Genomic DNA, 22116 nt, shown 5'->3' with positions numbered 1-22116 from the left:
ACCAAATATGAAAAGAGTGACCAGAGAAGTTTAAACGATACTATCATAGTGTAATGAAATGTGGACTTTTTCAAACCCAAAACTAGTGAAACTCTTTGTCAGAGAAAATGAGCACAGACCACAAAACACTTGATGAAGTTGGACTGTCAAGACAGTTTTATCCTGCCAGTATCTGTATCAGCAATTATTTTTTATTGAATCTATTTCTGTCTGACTAGTTACTAAATGAAAACTTTATTACCCTTTTATATTGGACCAGCTGCCAACTTGTACTGATTTATACTGGACCAGCTGCCAACTTGTACTGATTTGTATTGGACCAGCTGCCAACTTGTACTGATTTATATTGGACCAGCTGCCAACTTGTACAGATTTATACTGGACCAGCTGCCAACTTGTACTGATTTATACTGGACCAGCTGCCAACTTGTACTGACTTATACTTGACCAGCAGCCAACTTGTACTGATTTATACTGGACCAGCTGCCAACTTGTACTGATTTGTACTGGACCAGCTGCCAACTTGTACTGATTTAAACTGGACCAGCTGCCAACCTGTACTGATTTATACTGGACCAGCTGCCAACTTGTACTGATTTATACTGGACCAGCTGCCAACTTGTACTGATTTATACAGGACCAGCTGCCAACTAGTACTTCATACAGATATAAATCCATAACTGAGACTCAACAATGGCGACTATGTTGGAGGACTTGATAGCACCATTTTCAGATAGGGATAACTATGTATCATAATAAATCTTTAGTGAAAACCCCATGCTGATATGACCATTCATTCAGAAGTAGTGACAGACATATTCAAGATGGCTGCCATTACAGCAATAGCAAATGTCAGAATAGCAAGACTTTCATACTAAAGATTACAACTAGAGATTACTACTAGAGATTACAACTAGAGATTACTACTAGAGATTACAACTCCACGTCAATATGACAATTTTCAAAGGAGAGATAATGATAGCAAGATTTTTAACACTGTCACAGCATCAGACCTATTAGATGTCTCAGGGGCAAATGTTTTTATTTAGGACCTGCTAGATGAGTGTGTGTGTGTGAAGTTTCATGCCAATTCTCCCAATATTTTAGGAAAAGTCAAGATAACTATCCTAACGGATGGACAGATGTATGGACAAATGGGTGGTGGATGATAGGCCATCTCTTGAGTGGTGGTATTATAAGCAAAGGTCTTTAAAAGTATTAAAAAACTGACTTAAAACTAAAACAAAAGTACCTGGAAAAGTTGAAAGAAAGAAAACCAACAAATATTTAAAGTTCAAAGTTATGATATATTTCCTACATTTCCTAACTTGACACAATTTTCCATTCGTCTCACTTACTTGCTGTAAATCTGAAAATAAATATTCACAATAATAGTCATGATATTGCCCATAGCTAATGAAGTACTGGGGATGACTATTGAAACTTGTACCCACAAGCCTAGCAAGAATGATTAAGAGAAAAACAATCATAAAATTTAAATGTTTGCTCATTTTAACCTTTACTAAAGTCCACTTCCCTCAAAAGGGTTTCTAATTGTCTAGGCAGGTTAGCCCATGGAACCCAGGCTAGTTGGGCTACAGAACCGTTATCCAATGACTATCAGGTACAAAGGCTGACTGACATAGCAGAACAGATCATTTCAGTCTACAGACAGAACAAAAACAGTCAAAAAAATAGATAAGTATTTGAATGAAAAATATGAATTTTTTAAGCTGCTAGTACCTGGACTGTTAATGTCTACCATTTAAGTACATAGAGAAACCAGTGTAGCCTCTTCGTCAAATATGAAAAAAGAGGGTAATATTTCCTTTATTTTATATATTCTTTATCATTCACCAGCAATATTTTTGCAAATATACTTCCAATTTTGAATAACAAACAGATTACACAAATGTTAATATTTTAAAATTTACTTTGTGAAGGTAAAGGGCTATAAAATTACTGATGTGCAAGGGAAAAATAATTATCTCAAAAAGAACTTGAGGCAAACTCATTCTCTCTCCCTCATAAGCACAAACACATATATGCACAGAATAAACAGATTGTATCTATCTTGAATTGACTTTAGCTTGGGCCTGTTGTGCTTGCTGGTAATGTTTCTGAAGATTAGCTAAAGTTTCTCTGTGTTCATCTTGTTTTTTCTCCAGATTTTGTAACAAGCCATCGTGACGCTTTCTGAAAAAATAACAAATATTATCTTGAGTAACAATACAATCAGCACCAAGAAACACAAAAGTACTGTAAATGGTATATAGTAGAACCTGTCTTGAAAGACCACCCCTTCTGCCAAAAAATAATGGTCTCTCAAGCCAGGTGATCTCTCACAACAGGTCATGACATTATATAAGCAATAAATCTGTGCACGGAGATTGTGGTCTCTCAAAACAGGTGGTCTCTCAAGACAGGTTTTACTATATTATATACTAAACATATGTTAAATATTATTACATGTAAAGTATTTCTTTTATGTAAACCACTTTTTTCACTGGTTGGATACTTGCTTGTGTGAGTGTGTGTAATTGGATTTTTGACATAGCTTTAATAGTTTTCATCATATTGTTATGGTATCTAGAGTGTGGCAGTTTAGGGGCTGCCCATTTAATATAAAAGCAAGGAGGGGGGTTAACCCAAATGCATGCTGATAATCTACATAAGCATAGGAAATGGGGGTGGGTGGGGTGAAACCTCAATAATAATTTGTCTAATACATAACATGTTCAACTGGGTTCATTCAGTAGGCATTTGAATTTTAGCGGATACTAGACAAACTTTTTAAAGTTATGTAGCTTATTTCTTTGATACTGCCAGACATTCAATGTCTGTGGACTATCTGTTTTATTAAACAAGTTGATATTATTAATCCTTGATTGTTTCTGCATGGATTAAATATAGGCCATTCTATATAGTTTGGGAGGGGGGTCAAGCATACGTACGCAGGTGGGGGCTTGTAAAAAAAATATGCACGTGTTCAGGGAGGAGACAGGGGTCGAGTTTTGCCAGATTTTTGCATACATACTAAATGGATGGCCCCTTATAGTGATATCTAGCACTGGGGCATCATGCCTAAGGCATGTAACATCATGTCCCACCCAGTCACATAATCCCGACACCAGGCAGAAGTCTTAATGCTGAGACCTAGCAAGCATGTTGTTAGTACCATGTTTCATAAGTCTTTGGTATGACTCTGCCAGGGTTTCAACCCATGCTTTACCACATCCGAGGTGGATGCTCTAACAACAAAGACCAGCAATGCAGTCCTTTTTCAATTCAAAATCAATAGATTTCTTCCTTTCTTCTTTCTCTTAAATGCAAGTCATCCATAAAATTTTATCAAAAGGACAACAACAAAAAACCTGCCAGGTAAGTCATTTTCAGGAAGGAACTTTTCTTCTTTTAGTCTCGGCAGAGTGTATTCCAGAAATGGAAAAAGTTGCCTAACTGTATCAAAGAGTGGGGTTATTTAGAAGAAAGAAGAAAAAAATAGGTTGCAAATATCCACACCTGTTTCTTGTTTAATACGATTTTTAAAACAAAAATTATCATAATACTAATTTCATAAATTTATTAATTTTCAGAATCATATGTTTTGAATCAGCTGTTATCAAGTAAGATTAAAGCACAATATTCTCAGCTGTTCATCTCCTCTAAAATAACCCTGCCCACTTTTCAGGTCAAGGTTTTTTTGTAGACTTGGAAATATCAGCCAATCATCCCATAGTCTTGCTCAACAACTGCTTGATTTATGATCTAGAGTATGTAATGCTGGAAAAATGATTTTTACTGCAAAATCATAACATGTGACTACTAAAGTTACCATGCCCACTGTTCAGGACCTTGCTATTTTAGTAGATAAGTAGATAATAAAACTATGCAAAAATATGACTTAACGACTGGTTCAGAGTATACAATGCTGAATACATGAATATTTAAGTAAATTATGTTTCTCAATCACATTAAGATTAGGACACTAACCTGTTTCCTCCAAAATCCAGCCCTACTGAAACAATGAAATCATCTTTTCACGTCTTTATCAAACAAAGGGCAATAACAATTGCTCATTACCTTTCATTGCCACTGCCAAATATCACTAGTTTTTTTCAGACTAAGCAATATGTGAACACGGATGTGTGCATGGTGGGGTATCTGGGAGGATTAAGTATTCTCAGGGAAACAATATACTTAAAATTTTCTTTCTCCTTCAAATATCCTTAATTATATTACATTTAGGTAATAGGAGCAGGGCATGCTGAGCATTTGACCTCTATTTCAGGTATCCTTCTTGGAAAATATGGCTGGATTCATAAAGAGAACAATAACCCTTTCTCCTAATTGATAAGCAACACAGCCAATGGTCACATGATTGTTACATCTGTTCAGTTAAGAAGATAGTATCAAAATCTTCTTATCTCAAAATATTTCACTTGTGAATCCAGCAAAGCTAATAGGCTATTAAATTGGGTCTAGTAGCCATCTGGGCCACTGACACAGAGTTTGTCTCTGCGATACTAAATCTCTGAGAGAAAAAAACCTAGAGAAGGGAGGCTCTGCCTCTGAGCCAAATACTTCTACTCTCTTGGATCAAAACATTGCATTTGAATGTGAGGCTAGCCAAGATCGTCTAATGTCATGGGCTGAAATCTTCATGAAATGACTGATCTTGTGACATTTCAGATTACACCAAGTGTATAACCCACTTCAGCCATGAAGACGGCGCTTGATGGGTGGTATCCTGCTTTCCAGCTTTCACTGGAAGAAAGAGTAGTTGGCATGTGCAACGGCTTGCCTCCATGTGTTTCAAATAGTGTTTGAGAGCACAAACATGGCCTTGCATGGCTGCTGCTCTGGATTAGTCTATGGAGAAGAGTTTGTGTCAATTATTTGATTGCGGATCGATGGTAATCTACTGTTCGATACAAATCCTGGACCACAAAGTCATCTGATCTGAACTGAAGATAGTTTGGATCAAATACAAAGGCATGTAATTAGCTTATGATGCATGCTAATACTAAGGCTATCAGGAAACATGTCTTGAATGATAATAGATTCAGTGATATGCAAGCAAAATGCTTGAACATATTTGAATTGAGCCAATTAGAACACAGGGCAGACTCCATTTGAGAAACAGAGTGATTCTGTTTGCTCCAAATTAAAACTGGCTAACAAATCCTAAAGGTTTTTATCATAACCGATATCATATTTGCCATGTTTCAAATTATCAAAAAGATTATTGACCAACAGCCGTTGATATTAACTGTAGCAATCCTTTCCTCCTTAAAAAATCCAGAGAAAAAACCCAATGAGTTGGGCAAATGAAGCACTAAAAGGGACAATGCTATTAATTTGGCACCATTCCTTGAACACCTTCATAAGCCTCCAGAATGGAGGGCCTTTTTGCTCATGAGATTCTCAAAACAACAGAAGGTTTGTACTGTCTGTTCCACACGGCAGTCTGTACAAGAGCCATGTATGAAGAATAAGACATTACAGGCAGGGGTGGAAGACTTGTGACCATGGTTGCTTGAGAACATTCAGTTAAAAATGGGAATCTTACAGTATATATCTATGGCTAGATTAAATAAATCTACGACCCAGAACTTGTATCATCTGAGAGAATAAATCAGAATTTTTTTCAAAATCTGACCCATAATTTCTGGATTATTTTCAGTACCAAAACCTTGGGAAGATAGGCAATGGTCCATAACCCTTCTCCACTTACTGACAATCAATCCATTGTGTCTGATATGGGAGACGAAGGTGGGCAACTTATGGTTCGACCTTGTAGAGAACAGGTTTATCGCTGGTGGTCACTGAGCGATCAGTGTCATCAGTAATGGGTGCATAACATGAGAGCTGAGTGGAACCTGCCATAATGAATAATCTGAGAAGTTGCAAAACTTTTCGTGCCAAAATACAAGTCTTGTTGGAAACAGTCTCAGCCAGTTCTGCAATCTGGATTAAGTAACTGCATGGAAGCCATACCAGACTGAGGTTTGTGAGAAATTCCATGCCTAGGTTGACAAAACACTGGATGGATGAAGGTTAGATTTGTCTAAGTTTACAAGAAAGCCAAGTTGATATAAAAGTGAAAATAGATAGCTATTGCAATGAAGTCAAATTTACCATGCTTCTGGAGAATGCCATCCAAATATGCTGCAATCATTATAGATGAAGTCAATCAAACAGGCTGACACGATCCATAACCTTGGTAAAACCCCAAGGTCAAATGGTAGAATTATTTACTGATAAACCATGTCATGGTAAGCAAACCAAAGGAATTCCCATGATGCAGAGGGACATGAAAATATGCATCTGTCAGATCACGATCGTCTTTCCTTATGGAGAGAACTGGATTGATCTTGAAGTCTCCATCTTGAATTTTGGTGGTAGAATGTACTGATAAGGGGACTCGGGTCAATAATCAGTACCCTTGCAATGAAGAAAAGCCTTGAATAAAACCCAAAAGGGTGCATGGAGAAAAAGGTGGGGCTGGAAACATTAAATCTGAAGCCCTTCCGAAATGACTTGAATCACCCAATCTTCCTGATGGAAATGGTGCTCGAGCGAGAGCTAAAATTTTGGAGACAGCTACCCACCAGTAGGCTGGATATATGAGGTGGGGTTAATGGGAAGGTTTTTTGCCTAGTCTGATTTGACTGTTGTCTTCTAGTATTCCTCCCAGTAGTTTACCAAAATCTGTACTAAAAGTCTGACACACAACAGATGACAAGCCATCACATAAATCACTTCTGGTCTATAACCAGTAATGCTAAAAACAGTGGCAGAAATAGTGTTGTTTCATTAACTGAGAGAAAGAAAGTCAATATATTCTGTGCTTGTTTGTTATGCTACAATATGGCCTGTAGGAAACAATTTTCCTATCAGCTATTCATACACTTATAAAACATGGTAGTCATTGATTAGTCCTTTGTTATTATTATTCTTTTTCACAGGGAGGAAAAAAAAAAACACTCTTCAATTTTCGGGGATACATGTACCAACATTTAAATATACGTTAATTTCTTTCAGACGTCTCAAAAATAAGAAATTCTGTAAACACCTACCACCACAAGAATTTTAAATAAAATCCGATGAGAAAACTATATCCGCATAAACTGCATCTTTCTGTGTATATATATTCATGTCAGCATGTATGGTGTAATGTTTTACAGTGATAGGAGTGGCTCAATGCAAACAGCATAAGAATATTGGCATGTATCGTTGAGGGGTCAGATTTCAAATCACAATTTAGTTTGCTGGTGTTTATTGGAAGAAGAGGAGTAGGCATTATTAATAGTTTTCCCTTCTTTTCAACAAAATCGAGTGCTTGTGGTGGATGTCTGATGATTGCATAGCTTCCTAGCCATCACAGCTTATTTTCAAATATAAGATACCAAACAATATATAAGATACCAAACAATAACAACTTGAAGTGGGGAGAGAATATTTTTTGCAGGACTGGAATGTTACGGACTGACTGACTGAATGAATAAATGAAGGAATAGCTTACAATTCTCCATTAATATAATCAATTCTCTTCTGGACATTTTGTTTTGCTTCATCCAAGTCCTGTTTCACAAGAACAGGCCCAATCATCTTGTACACGTTAGCCGCAGCCTCCAGGCGATCCAACTCCTGAAAAATGAAGCAATTTGTCAGACTCATGTTAAAGCTGAGAGTAGGTGCATAAAATATAGAAGGGCTCAAAGTTCCATTTAAGTCTTCACACCTTTGGGGTACAGCTGGTAAAATTTAGTTCAGGGGGGTTGAAAGTTTACCAATGAACAGAAAATCATAAAATACATTAATTCATATCATATCAATAACTTTTCCTAAAGAATACATGAAAATCTTATTTAGTGATATTTTGGTTTCACTTTAATTTTCAGGTATCTTCTTTCCATTTATAATCTTTTATGATAACATGGCCCTTCCTTCTAAAGATGCTGGAGAACATGTGTCTGTATATGATTAACAAAAGCAGATACATAGCTTTTGTTGTAACTGCAGACCACACACAATCTGAACCTAACAACCCCAATCATCATTCTACAGATCACCATATCCAATCATGAAATGCAAAAATAATCCATCCAAGAATATATCCTTATTTGAATATCACTATAAATCCAAGTTTCTATGTTCAAGAATACTACTTTTGAGCACCTTGTATTTCCTGAGAAAAGTAGTTTTAAATTAATAATTTCACCCAAATCAAACAAGAACACAATTTGATTCTGATCATATGTTATCACATGAATGACTAATTTCCCAGTAAACAAGATTTATGTATAAGATAAAATGAGAAGAAGAAAAAACCAGAATGAGGGTCAAAACTTTATTGTTCTAGAAGAATCCAGTGAAAATTAAAAGATCTCTTACCAAAACCAAGACAAAGCATGTGACAATCATCATGTAGACCAGGTCTAGCTATGTTAGAATATTAAAAAAAACAAACTAACAATGCCAATTAAAAACACAGTATACCAGAACCTTGCATGTGTAGCGGACAGGACAGGACAATCTAACCCATATGACATGGGGCAAGACTCAGTCAGGGACAAGACTCGCCAAGTCCCTAGTTCAAATTTAACTCTGACAAGAAAGAATTGCCCATCCTGCTGATACAGATGAATGTGGAGCAAAACATTGAACAGAGAAAGAACATTCAATGAAAACAAAACACAACAATCCCTCACTATACAACTGCTCATGGAAGCTGTACACGTGGACCAACTATTAAAGAATGAAATGGAATCAATTAGCATACCTGCCTTATAAAAAGGACTGCCTTATACTAATGTACCTTATACAGGGTTCATACAGATCAGTACAGTTAAAATTCAGTCACTTTTTAATGATGAGTTTTTAGTTTTCAAGGACAACTTTGTGTATCAAAGTATCTCCAGTTACTAATTCATACCAGAAACAAAAAGCAATAAAGAATTAACAAAATAAAATTCAAAATACGAAAGGTAAATGATACAAATGTCATTTTAACTGGACTCAAATATTAAAAACTGCTCTTCAGCTGATTTACTTGCTTCTTCACTTCCAGTGCTTTAAGTTGTCCTTTATCTTTTTCATTCTTCATTTACTCTTCTGCTTCTTTTTGTCCACTGATTGGAAAAAGGCTGCTGACATCCATAATAGTTTAACCCTTCTAAAATAAATTGCTCTTTCACACAAAACCTGCTGCCAAAACTACACCAACATTGTCAGTCGCTAAATTTGTCTTAGAACCCACAAAGTATAAACATACTTTAATGATGCAGACAGTAGCAATGACATGATTAAATAATGTTTGCACTGACCCTGTGAACCATGACACAAGGCAGGCTCATCCCTGATCCATTTTCATTAGTTCCATGTGCTTCTTTCCTTCTGTGTGGCTACTTAAGTCAGCAGTGCCAACTACTGCAATATCAATGTTTTTTTCGAGACAAAGCTCTGTGTTTTGAGCTTGCACATTTTCTCAGCCACTTAATGAAGCCTTTGTCTTGCATCCAACAATCACTTAACATGAAATTCCAGGCATTTAGTGACTATGTGATTTGGATTTTTAATACAGTTTAAGACAATTTTTAGTCACATCACTACAATGTCTGCGGTGTGGTAGGTTATAATGTTTAGCACTAGATCATACCACAGATATGTAGCACCAGGTTGCCCAGTCCTAACACTAACAACTTAATGCAGAGCGCCAAGCAAGGCAGCTGCTAGTACCATCTTTGGTATAACTTGGCCTGGGCTCAAACCTGCTACATCCTTAATTTCAGACCTCCAGAGCTGTCGGTGTTTAGTAATAATTGGTCATAAAAATGACTGTTCCTAATGAACCATCCATGCTTTGTGAAAAACAGTGTGAGGTGAAAGGGTGTGCATGCATTATGGACATCATGTAAAAGAGATGCTATGCACAGTATATGATTACTTTCAATGTATTCTGATAATGGGAAATATTAGCTAATTTACTATTATGTTGTTTACAAAATAAAGGTCACTGGTCATGTAGATTATGAACTTGATTTTGGACAAAGGTCAATTACAAAATACAGATATATAGAGCATAATCATTGGGAAAAGCAACAAATAAACCAAATTAAAAATACATAACAACAGGAGTACCTAGATTACACATTACATTATTGTAATTACAAAAGGGTGCAAATAATTAATCAACTACCACTAGCAGAGATCTCGGAAACGCTTAATTACATGTATTTGGATGCCAATTTTTGATCTGGGACGCAGAAAATCACTGAGGCGGGAGTCCTCCATACGCATGTAATAGGTGTGCAGCAAAATTTAAAGACTTGCCAGTCCTGCTTTAGCCACCTGCTTTGTGGGAAAATGTGTTGATCAATTAGCTGTGCTGATATTTACAATGAAAGAATTCAGTGACTGAAAGACCCCTTGATGTACATACATGTTGCCATTATAAGAGCACATCAAGGGGCCCAGAGTGGCCGAGTGGTCAATAGCGCTCACTGTTCCGGATCACTGCCCTCTCACCTCTGTCTTTGTGGGTTCAAGTCCAAGGCTTGGCTAGCATGGGTATGTGGGAAGGCCTGCAAGTAGCTTCTCGTGGGTCGGTGGTTCTTCCCTGGGTTTTCCTGGGTTCTTCCTCCACCAGTTATACTGGCCGCCACATATAGCCTATCTTGTGCTGAAAAATGGCGTTAAACCCTAGAGCAACAACAACATAAGAGTACATCAAAAAGAACATGATGCAATAGCTGGGTGGCAAGTTCAAAGGTTTTGACTGGCAGCTGGATGGGAAAATGTACTTATATTTACAGTGATTGAATTCAGAGTCAGAAAGACCCAGAGATGTACATGCAGTCATTTATAAAAGTACATCAAATAAACAACTTTAGCTTTCGTTATTGTGTTCATTTCCGAATGTATCGGAATAAGTAGTGCACATGACCTCAGAATCAAAACATGTTGAGACTTAGACAAAATGCCATTAGTAAATTTGGATAAGTATTTTGGGGTTAAACAGCAAACTTACGAAGATTGTAACGAGATTCAGAATAGTGCTAAAGCTGCTAGAACTGATGGTTCGGATAGGACAGTAGCTAAATGTAAGAAAGTGTGTTATGCCTAGCTAAGCATTTGGAATAAGTCCTTGCTTGGATTGACAAAATTCAGTATCACTCTGATGGACAAACATGAGCTATTTAAGAGGTACATTGACTGACCATACTTTTTTTAAATGCCCCTCGCCTTAGCCCGGTTAGTTCTAATGTTGTAGTGAAATGTATTCATCAAGACATCAGTAGTTAGGCCTAGTTTTGATATCAATTATGTTGACAAACAAACTCTTGCCCATTCACAAGCATTATGTTTTTATAGCTGATTGACCATTAACCCTTTTCCGAGTAAGGTAGCAACTATCATTTTCCTGCATGATATCCTTTGATGATAAAACATACAAACATGTGTTTTAAGATCAGAATCGGTGATCTGGATATATATTAACTGCCTCTTGTACACTGTTTCATCATAAAATTAGTTTGAAACTGTAAGTGAATGAGTATGCCTAACAGGAAATAATGGCAGACTTCACTAAGTCTGGGATGTACCTGTTTATTAGAATGTCTGTTTTCGTAAATCATCTGACAAATATTTTCAGAAAAATATACAAATCATTGAAAGCAAAGCCAAGGTATTATTTTATTAAAGATTTAACTTTAAAATGCAAATTATGTAGGTCAGAAACGTATGGGACAATGCTATATTGTGGAATTCACGAGATGCACTTTAAGGTCTAAACTGTTTTCCGACTTGACACGTATTTGAGAAAATACGGGAAAAAAACAGCAAATCAGATACTATTTAACCACTACCTAAAATTACTACAAGAATGTAGACAAATAAATAAACCATAAATTTGCAATCAAGTCAATGGACTGTTGTAATGAAGCTATATTAAAGTGAGTGATTACATTATGAAAACCTCTCCATCTAAATACAGATGCACTCACGTCTGTGTTGATTCTGTAGGAAAGGGACTGCAACTATTGATGGTGGGACTACTATTTTTACCAAAATGAGAGTCCTGGACTCCTAGTTTTAAAATCCTAGCAAGACCTCTGACTAGATCCAGCAATTTAATTTGAGAGGGGGGGTCAAAACTTTGCCAAAGAGTGACCAATCCAAAAGATTTACATATAGTCATATAGTTCAAATTAACCAGCTAAACATGTAACTGTAAAAGTTCAGGTTACTTATCTGAGATATTAGTGACCAATGAATGTTTGTATAAACGTTATGGTTTGGTGGCATCTGTGCATTGTGCACTCATGCACACTAAACTGGGGCATTTTAAACTAGTTTGGAAATGCTTTCAACTTTGTCATTTTCTGGCAAAGTTTTTGAACCCATAAAAGAATTAAGTTGCTTGCTTAATGCCAGCTGATTATATACTTTCACCTATTTGTAAATTTGTAGTTATAATATAATATATGGAAATATGTGAAAATGACTTAAATGCTTATTTTATATATAATCATAAATCTGTTTTCCACCCAGTCCTCAATGTATGAGTCTCTCCATCCAAAATTTGTACGCTTCAAATATGCTGCATATGAATATGTTAGTCATACATTTAGGGACTAACCATTTATTTTGGAATGGGAAGGGTTGGCCTGGGATTTTCTTTTGAGCAAGAATGTTAGTTTCCCAGTAATGTGGGTTTTAACTTACTTCCTTTACTAGTGTGTTCTCATTCAGCTGGGCATCCAACTGTTGACGACCATTTATGTACTTCTGATAGTCTGAAACACAAAGACTCAATTCAATTCAAAATGTCGGTACAAAGTAAGAAGCCTATTTAATCCATTCGAAACATATATTCAGCTCAAATTATCATATTTTCTTTAAACATCAAAATGTCGATAACAGACAATTCCTAGAATCAGTATTCCAGATCCTGGATCAGTAAATGAACCCAAATTAGTTTCTAAGCTACAAACATTCACAATCAGTACCATACATACAGTGTGACCCTGCTATAGCATGTTCTGCTATAACCCAAATTCAGATACAACATGGTTGTGGCTTGGCCCCCAAAATTTCATATAGATGTATTTTTCTTGAATATGACCAAATATTTTTTCCTCTTATAAGTAAAAAAAAGGAAATATTTTACTATCATTTTTGGGAAGAAATCACATGAATTTTAATATAAGACAATTGCGGCCTGGCTCCTGAAATTTCATATACATGTATTTTTCTCACCCAAAGAAAATTCTTAAAAGCACAGAATCTACTATGTAAAATAAATTCAGGATTACCCTGGGCTTCATTCAGCCCCAATCCTGCCTGTAGGTGTGATGAGGCTGTACCCTATTTTCAAGCTCTGCAGCATCAAGGTCATTTAAGATATACCAAGTGAGTGGTATTACAAAAAAGCAGACAGCTCAACAATGATAACAAATAATCTGGAAGTTCTGGTTGCACTACAAAATACAGAGGGAAAAACCTAATTTTTTGGACCCGTTTTCTGTCCATCCAAAATTTGCTCATTGTTGGAATGCGATTGTGTCCGGATTTTAGACCTTTTGGCCTCAGACCGGTCTGAACTGCACACAGGTGAACCTATGCAAAAACTAGGATTAGGTAGGCATTTGGAATAAAGAGTGGTCTCCATATGAAAATGATCGGTCCATTAGGAAATGAAGAAAAAAGCGGGGAGAAAAAATCCAACTTTTACTCTTCTGCTCCTGTGCAAGCAAAATAACCAATGGAAAACAATGTTTCTAATACAACTAGGCATTAGTCTCATGGAAAATCTGTTCAAAGCCAATTATTATGATGCATTCAGAAATAGCCCCCAAAATGTCTTTCTACTCGCATTTCAAGCGAAAACGACAAAAACCTCAAGGGCCAAATGAGTTAGTGTCGCAAATTGCTATTATTTTCTCTTACTGGTGACAAAATATACCCTCCTGTAGTTTTTTGGGTGACAATATTGTTGGTTGTTTAATGTATAATCTTGGGTTTGAAGTGGAGAAATTCAAAGCCACCACAAAACAAAGCCACAAACTTGAATATAAAGTGCACTGAAATCTATCTTTATGTAAACAAACCCTTTGATCATATTGACAAACCAATCTTAACAGTGCATTGTTATATCATCAATGGCATCATAAGGTGCTGGGGTCCAGGGATTTACATTGGCCAATAGCTCACACTTATATTATGTAAATCATTAAACATTTTTGAAGTAAATAAAATTAGTGTAAAGCATATTCCTCAAATGAGTTTGTTTATTACCATAAATAATACTAAATTCCATTTTACAAAGCTATTTCCATGTCATTTCCTTGTTAATATGTACATTGTTATCAAGGTCACGTGTGTCCTGTGTGTCAGATTAACCTGAATCTCTAAGAAAATGCTTGCAGATGAACAATTAATATCAACATGCACCTGAATGATTTGATTAAATCTGGAAGCTAATGACATTTTTTATCTCAAAATTGAAAAATGCAAAACAAATATGCCTCCAAAACATAAATTTCAAGATGATCCAAGTCAGAAGAATTTGAATTTTCTCCTTCCCAATTAGCAAGTATATGAAACATTAACACTTTTGCTTACAATAAATCTTTGACATGTTCTTAGTGTGTCTAACAGACCCACTCCTGTTGTTTTTCTGAAAAAGATTTATGGTGGTGCATGAAGATATTAAGAAACCTTTAATAATTAGTATTTTTTAAAATTACACAGGAAAAAATGTCACGACATTACATGTTCAAGTTCAAAAATTAGACTCTATAGTCAATGTGTTATTTTTGAAAATTGAAAAAATTCATAATTGTTACAATTGTTACTTTGGAATTATTTAGATTTAAAACTATTACAAAAGGCTTCCCAATAATGGTTACTTAATTTTAGGAAACACTGATTGTACCCCACCCCCAATATTCTCTAAAAACCCATGTACTTGTAACCTTACTGAACAGTGATCATAATCCACTTAATCTGACATCTGGTCTGAGTACTGTATGCTGTGATACACTCAAATAGCCATGCTACTGGACTAGCCAACTGACCTACCTCTAAATGCAGGATCAAAAATGGCTACAATTGACAAAGCAACAGCTATTACTTTTTTATTTTTGAATGTACCCAGAATAAATAAGTTTAATGAAACTTCAGAAAAACTAATTACCTCTGAAACACCAATCGTTCTGTATAAAAGTAAGCAAATGAAACAACAATTTCATTCTAAATCAATGTTCAACAATTATTTGATGTTGCAGCAGCAGTAAGAAATAGACCTCTAACGTTGACCTTTAGCATTGACTTCAATAACACATACACCCTTCATCAAAGCAAGCCGACTACAATTTTCAATAAAAACAAAGCAACTTTCATGAAAGGAAGTCAGCAACAAACGTGAATAAAAGCAATAAAATTTGATGGATTGTTGCGTATTCCAAAGTGACTGGAATGCATTTATTGTGGCATGGAAGTTTCCGTTTTGCAGGAACAAATTTGATGCTTATGATTGCTATCAACAGTGGCATAAAACAAAAATTAAAAGTTCCAAGCTTTTGATACCATAGACATGTGACCATCAAGTTAACTGAAGCTTAGGCATCTTGCAAAGATGTTCAACTTTTCAATTTGTTCACATTTTCATTTCCCTATGAATAGCCTCATCCCCTGGGTAGCATTGGCAAGATGAGAGCTGTCTCCATCAGACCAAAATCTAGACCAATTTAAGTACATGTACAAGTAGCATGTAAACAACCATAGGCACAAGCTACTGTAGGCAATATTATCTTAGTGAATTGTTATGGGGAACCTTTTTGTTGACTTATCAAACAGAGACTACAGTTTTTATATATGTGTTATCTGTTTGAATGGGATGTGACTGATACATGAATTTTATAATGTGATCTTTACTCAAATTCATGGATTTTTCATGTAAATGTACTGTACTTAATGGACTGTACTAAACAAATGTAAGTTCTCAATATACAAGTGTATTTTGAACTAGTTATGTCTTCACTTAATCAAAAGCATGTATTTTTGCACCCGCTTTTATTTTCCCCCAGCTACTTTTTGTGTATATGCATCATTTTGTTCATCTAACTTCACAGATTATAACACAGTTTAGTGCATAACACGGTATGAACCTAAACTACTGTGTTATAGCAGAGGTCACACCGTACATTAATTTTTTGTACTTTGAAAAAAAACATAATTATTTCTTCAAGGAAAAACAAATATACAAATTTTTGGGAGCCATACCACATTAGTGTTATATCTGAATTCATGCTGTAATGAAGCATGCTTTACCAGGGGTTTCACCTTGCACAATCTTTGATGTTTCCAACTTTCATTATTTGATTGGACAATGCTATCCTGATACCCAAATTGTTTATTATCAGTGTTTTAGGCCAATACACCAGGCTTTTTCCATGTGCATAAATAATGGTTGGATAATAATTGCCCTAATTTACATTACACCACTCCCCAAAGCCTTAATCCAGCTTTGGGCCTCTAACATTTATGAAATAAAATTTTAAAGACCTTCTTAGTAAATTATCTGCACATTTTACCAGCCAAAATCTGGAGTCTTCTATATATATATTAGTTAAAGTAGAAGATAAGAAAAATATCATAATCCATGCTCTATTCTTTCAAGCATTTTCGCATCATCTTTTTGGATACTCTCCAGGTGAATACATCATTCCTTTACAATATTAAAATATTAATTATGTTACATTAACTAAGTTTTCTGTACATTATCCAGCACATGGCAATATATATGGACTGACATTGGATAATTTCATGAATAGCGGGAATATTTTATGTCATAACTTGTACAAAGGAAACCATTTCGCTTTTCATGGCTCAGAGAAAACTTTGATGAAAACTCAAAAAAACATGTGGCTCATGGAGGGTTTCATGTGGGAGATGCTTTATTTATTTATCTAAATACAGAATATGCCAAGAATATTTTGGTACTTGTCTTCATTTTGTGGGAATAGAGTTGTATTATAACATACCCTCCATATCATCTCTAACCAGAAATATGAGTCAGTTCTCTCCCTTGAACACCAGTCAGAGGTGGCAACAACTGAGTCTGATGCTTTATCAATAAAGTACAACGAAATCAGTAACAACACAAAATCACCTTATATGTATAATAAATATACATATATTTATAGTACATCAAGGTGATTTTTCGTAAGGTACTTCGGTAGCATCTATATACTTAATGAATATTAATATCATTGCTACCGCTACCCGTAACCAGCAGTTTGTTTTTATTATTACTGCTACAAAACAGTATAAAACCTGCTTGATACCTTTGGATATGATATTAATGTAGTAGTAAAAAAGATTAATACAAATTCATACTTGCATCTTCACAGATGAGATGTGTTTGTTTTCTGTTTGAAAAATAAGATCCACCACCCTGTAATAACTGAAAAGAAACTTTCGAAGTTTTTAAGGTTACTCACAGCTCAGGCTGTTGTAGTATCCATATCCAATGCATAAACATCTTCATTTGTCTGTGATAATATCGTTATTTTACAATGGTTAAAAAATAAGTTAACATTGTTATGACAACAAATGCCAGCACAATCCAACTATGCAATAAAGTAACTGCAAATAAATAAATAAATACCACCATGTCAGCCAATTATGCACGTCAGTTAATTCTAAGCAACGTTACGTCATTTCTGTAAACACTGGATCACGTGTTATTTTGGTTCAAAAATCCATTTTGTATCAAGAAAGAATGATCATACTTTAATTAAGAAAAGTGATATTGATCAAGTGTACAAAAATATCCCACATTTAGACTCAAAATGTACATGAAAATGTGATTTCTAAATGGCAATATGTAGACCCACTCCATGACCTTCTTGCACCTGTAACCCAGGAAATCTGATTTTCTATGCATCTTTTAGAATCATACAAGTAAATACATTATATAAAAGATGGAAATGTGTACCATAAAACAATACTGCATTTTAATCCAAGTTTCCAATTTTGCAAGAAGTTATCACACACATACAAATTCATCTGCTACCCAACGTGTCAACTTGCTGCTAGAACATAAATGCTCAAGAAATTCCCCGGCATGTTGTCTGTTTCTAAATTCTGTAGTAATTTTCCCCCATCAACAATACGTCGTAAACACACTGCATCCTATTCATTGTTGTTTTTCTTCCGCATAATAGCTTATTTTTTTTTAAATGTTGAACTTTGCTAACTTTTTTTACAAGATTGATTTAGTTTTCTTAACCCTTTACCTCATAAAGCATAGTGACAAAGTGCAGCGCGCTATAAATAGAACACCTGTTACCTAGTCGACAGCATACACATAGGCCTGCCTGTGATCTGTTAAGCAATGTAGTGTATGTTACATTTAACAGCAGTTTTAACCATTTTACATTTTTGGTACACATCTATTATATGTGGAATAATTTAAGAGTAAAGTCCGATTGTCATAGCTGTGTAATTATTTTTCAGGGAAGAATTTTTTATGTGCTTTAAAATCGAGAGAGAACTCGTCCACCGTCATGTCAGTGAGGCCGCGTGACCAACCGTTGCTGCCATTTCCCAAACTCGAAATTTACATGTTTTTCGTCTGTGTCTACATCACTAAGTCATCTGAATTTGATAATCTTTCATAGTTGTGATTCTAATTGTGAAAACTTCGTACGTACTGAATGAAATCCTGCCTGTGAACTGTTAAGCAATGTAGTGTATGTTACGTTTAACAGCAATTTTAACCATTTTACATTTTTGGTACACATCTATTATATGTGGAAAAATTAAAGAGTAAAGTTTGATTGTTATAGCTGTGTAATTATTTTTGACAGAAGAATTTTTTATGTGCTTTAAAATCGAGAGAGAACTCGTTCACTGTCTTGTCAGTGAGGCCGCATGACGTAGTTGCCATTTCCAAATACTCGAAATTTACAAGGTCTTCATCTGTGTCTACATCACTAAGTCACTGAATTTGATAATTTATAAAAACTAATTGCTGCCTACATCATTATCAGATCCTTTACCTAAGTTATTGAATCTTTCATGGTTGTGATTCTAATTGTGAAAACTTCGTACGTACTGAATGAAATTTGCGACCGTAATTTTGGAGAGTGGAGTTTACGACCCAGTTACTTTAAATAGCATATATCGACCAGTGCATAAATAGCGACCACATGATCTGACGTAATTGTCATTTGCAGAAATGAATGTAGTATCTAATAGGGGGGTTTTCCCTGAAGGTGGCGCTGTGAGAACCAGCTCAAAATGGCTGATGTTTACAGCAGGCGCCAAAAGACACTTCCATGCGAATGGAGTAGAGGCATGAAATGGCGCTTCCATGCAAATGGAGTAGAGGCATCCAAAGACTTTGCATGAGGTAAAAGGTTAATATCTCTTGCCATTTATTTGCATTTTTACCTTGAATTCTATAAAACAAACTGCCATAATTACTCGACTAAAATGCTGAAAGAAACAGTCGAGAGTAATGTATTTCATTTCTATAGCCCGATTAATAAACATTACATCTTTTCAAAGCTGTACGCAGAATAGGCCGACATATCGCGAGTCAGCAAAACACGGGGGTGGTATTACCTGTATCCAAAATTAATAATATTTTGAACAGAATATTTTGATGACAATTGCCTCTTTTCAAATGGTAAGCAATGCTATATTTTATTTTTGTCGATTGGTCGAATTCGGTATGCATTTTGCTTCAATAATGGAGACGGAAACCTTAGGTGTGCAGAAATGCCCGACAGCAGTGTAAATAAATAAAAAAGTATATACAGTACTGTATTTAACTTTTCATAGGAAATATTAGAGAAAAATATTTTATGTTGTTGTTGTTGTGGGGTTTAATGCCATATTTCAGCACACGATATGCTATACATGGCAGCCAGTATTAATGGTGGAGGAAGAACCTGGAAAAACCCCAGAAAGAACCACCAACCCACGAGAAGTTACTGGCAAGCTTTCTCACATACCCACATTGGCTGAATCCGAGACTCGAACCACCGCAGGCAGCGGTGAGATGGCAGTGATCCGTAACGGAGAGCGCTTTAGACCACTCAGGCACTTGGGGCCCCATATTTTATGTAAACAGTCCTTTGTGTTTTTCACTTTCACGTGAGTAAGACATGAAGAAAAACAAGCATTACACATAATTTGGCTTTTGGATTGGGCATACACTGAGAATTTTAAATTCTAAGTAATTAAAGCTGCAAATTCTGGATTGGCCAAGGCACATTTCCCCAAAATATCCTTTTATATACCACATACATTTGTAAATTATGCCTCAATAAGTCTGGTTATATTCTCTAGTGACTGTTTCATTAACTAACCACAGAAAACCTTCCATTACTGGATTTGTTTTCAATATATATATATACACTGTACATAAAATGCTCTCTTTTTGGAGAATTCTTTTTTCTTGCAGGCAATAAAACAAGTTGTTTGCACTTGCTATGAGCAGAAACCATGAAAAGAAGTTACAATTTATTTGCTAATTTGTTATTTCTGATCTTTGACTTTCTCAAAAATAACATATTTATTAACCCGAGATGAAATTTTACATTTGGACTGTTATCCCTATGCTACGTCGAAAATAGGTTATTGTGTCAATTATCAACATGTTCCGAGTTCTTAACCTATTTATTTTAAACATAAAGTTAGTCTCAATGAACAACAATAATAAAAAAAATCGTGGTAATCATATTATAACCTTTTTGTGTTTTCTGGTACAGTTCTAATTCGTGCTGAAGGCGTTTTTGGAGATTTTCTTTCTGCTGCATGGACTGAATGGACGACATTTTTGATGCATTTATAGCTTGGCTCTATTTCATTGGTTAATTTGGGGAAATGCATCCAATTAAAAATGGTTTGACATACGAGACACATTGAAAAGCTGTTATCGTATTTGATTATAGGTTCAGAACCTCTAGGGTGTAAAGAAACCTTTTTTAAGTAACACTGTTTACAATTTATTTAAATTTAATCAAAATTTATATGGAAATCACCTTTAAAACATTATTTCTTTAATGGTTGCAATTTTATTAAAATGTTTCAGAGTTCGCAGTAGATCGTAAGAGCATACAAATGTACATAGTGAAATGTATATATCCCTCAACAGTACATACACACATTTAGAAAAAGGCAAACCTTTATAGAGATCAGTACTTCGTATCCTTTTAGATTTTTAACACTATCTTTTCTTTTATAAATACAGTATGTTCATACTTCACTCATTTAATGTGGTTAACAGTATTACATCATTCCGGATCTGGTGGCAGACCTTGAAAATAAACCAATGGAGTGCGCCTAACTTTGTGTAAACCAGAAGTTGCAAGAAGAAAATTTCATAATGTCGTTGTCCTCGTGCAGATCTGCGCTGTATCAACATCTATTAACTGTACATACAAATAATTAAGTATATTGTATGCATTGATATCAGAAATGATACTGTAGACTCGCACATTGTGCCACCGATTGGGGTTAGAATGTAGCTTCGTTCAGTGTGGCACCGAGATGATGCGATGGCGATGCTTACTTGACATTTTCAGCAACGTCACTAGTCGGAGTTAATGCCTGAAAATAGTCAGAGGAAAAGTCAATATCTACTGTTTAGAACTCGTGCATAAAGATTAAGGAAATATATGTGTTATCCAATCTCCATGCATGGTGAAATTATGCCAGCTGATCTAACATCTCTCTATAGTCTGACAATACATCCCCGTTTGTTTGTACCCACCCCCCTACCGATTTCAAAAACGAGAACGTTTAATGTGATAAAAAGTGCACAGAACTAAGTCAATTGATTCACTGATTTATAATTTCTAACTTGACTGTGACCAGAATGGCACTAATGCTGGCATCCCCTGCACCATTTCATGCTTAACGGACTTTCCATACTAACACGGCGCCATATTACGTACACTATAGGGACTTATAGACAATTCGGCCCAACTCGAAAGACAATTCGGCCCAACTTTGTGATAGTTGTATAAAGATATTTTTCTTCAAACAGCAAGTAAATACTATGTAAGATGTGTGTGTGTGTGTGTGTGA

General features: G+C 35.4%; 1 protein-coding gene across 1 annotated transcript; it reads right to left on the bottom strand.

The window, feature by feature from the left end:
• Positions 1 to 1286: 1286 nt before the first annotated feature.
• On the bottom strand, positions 1287 to 20881 carry LOC149778349 (prefoldin subunit 6-like). Its single transcript, XM_089939170.1, has 4 exons — positions 20774 to 20881; positions 12733 to 12803; positions 7529 to 7653; positions 1287 to 2196 (listed from the first exon to the last, which is right to left on the bottom strand). Exons 1-4 carry the CDS (start codon positions 20859 to 20861, stop codon positions 2070 to 2072), a joined length of 411 nt encoding a protein of 136 aa, XP_089795296.1. The 5' UTR covers positions 20862 to 20881; the 3' UTR covers positions 1287 to 2069.
• Between the last annotated feature and the right edge of the window lie 1235 nt (positions 20882 to 22116).

The sequence above is a fragment of the Sinohyriopsis cumingii genome, chromosome 17 (assembly GCF_028554795.1).
Source record: "Sinohyriopsis cumingii isolate HCF-2022 chromosome 17, ASM2855479v2, whole genome shotgun sequence".
Lineage (NCBI taxonomy): Eukaryota > Metazoa > Mollusca > Bivalvia > Unionida > Unionidae > Sinohyriopsis > Sinohyriopsis cumingii.
The sequence above is the reverse complement of the archived record's forward strand: the minus strand, read 5'-3'. Positions and strand labels throughout refer to the sequence as shown.

What these genes read in the sequence shown, in the direction of transcription:
- LOC149778349 (XM_089939170.1), bottom strand. Translation starts at nt 20,861, where the DNA reads ATGTCGTCCATTCAGTCCATGCAGCAGAAAGAAAATCTCCAAAAACGC. An exon ending in AGAACACACTAGTAAAGGAA is followed by an intron (nt 7,654 to 12,732) that starts GTAAGTTAAAAC and finishes TTCATTTTTCAG; the next exon opens with GAGTTGGATCGCCTGGAGGC. An exon ending in GATTATATTAATGGAGAATT is followed by an intron (nt 2,197 to 7,528) that starts GTAAGCTATTCC and finishes TTATTTTTTCAG; the next exon opens with AAAGCGTCACGATGGCTTGT.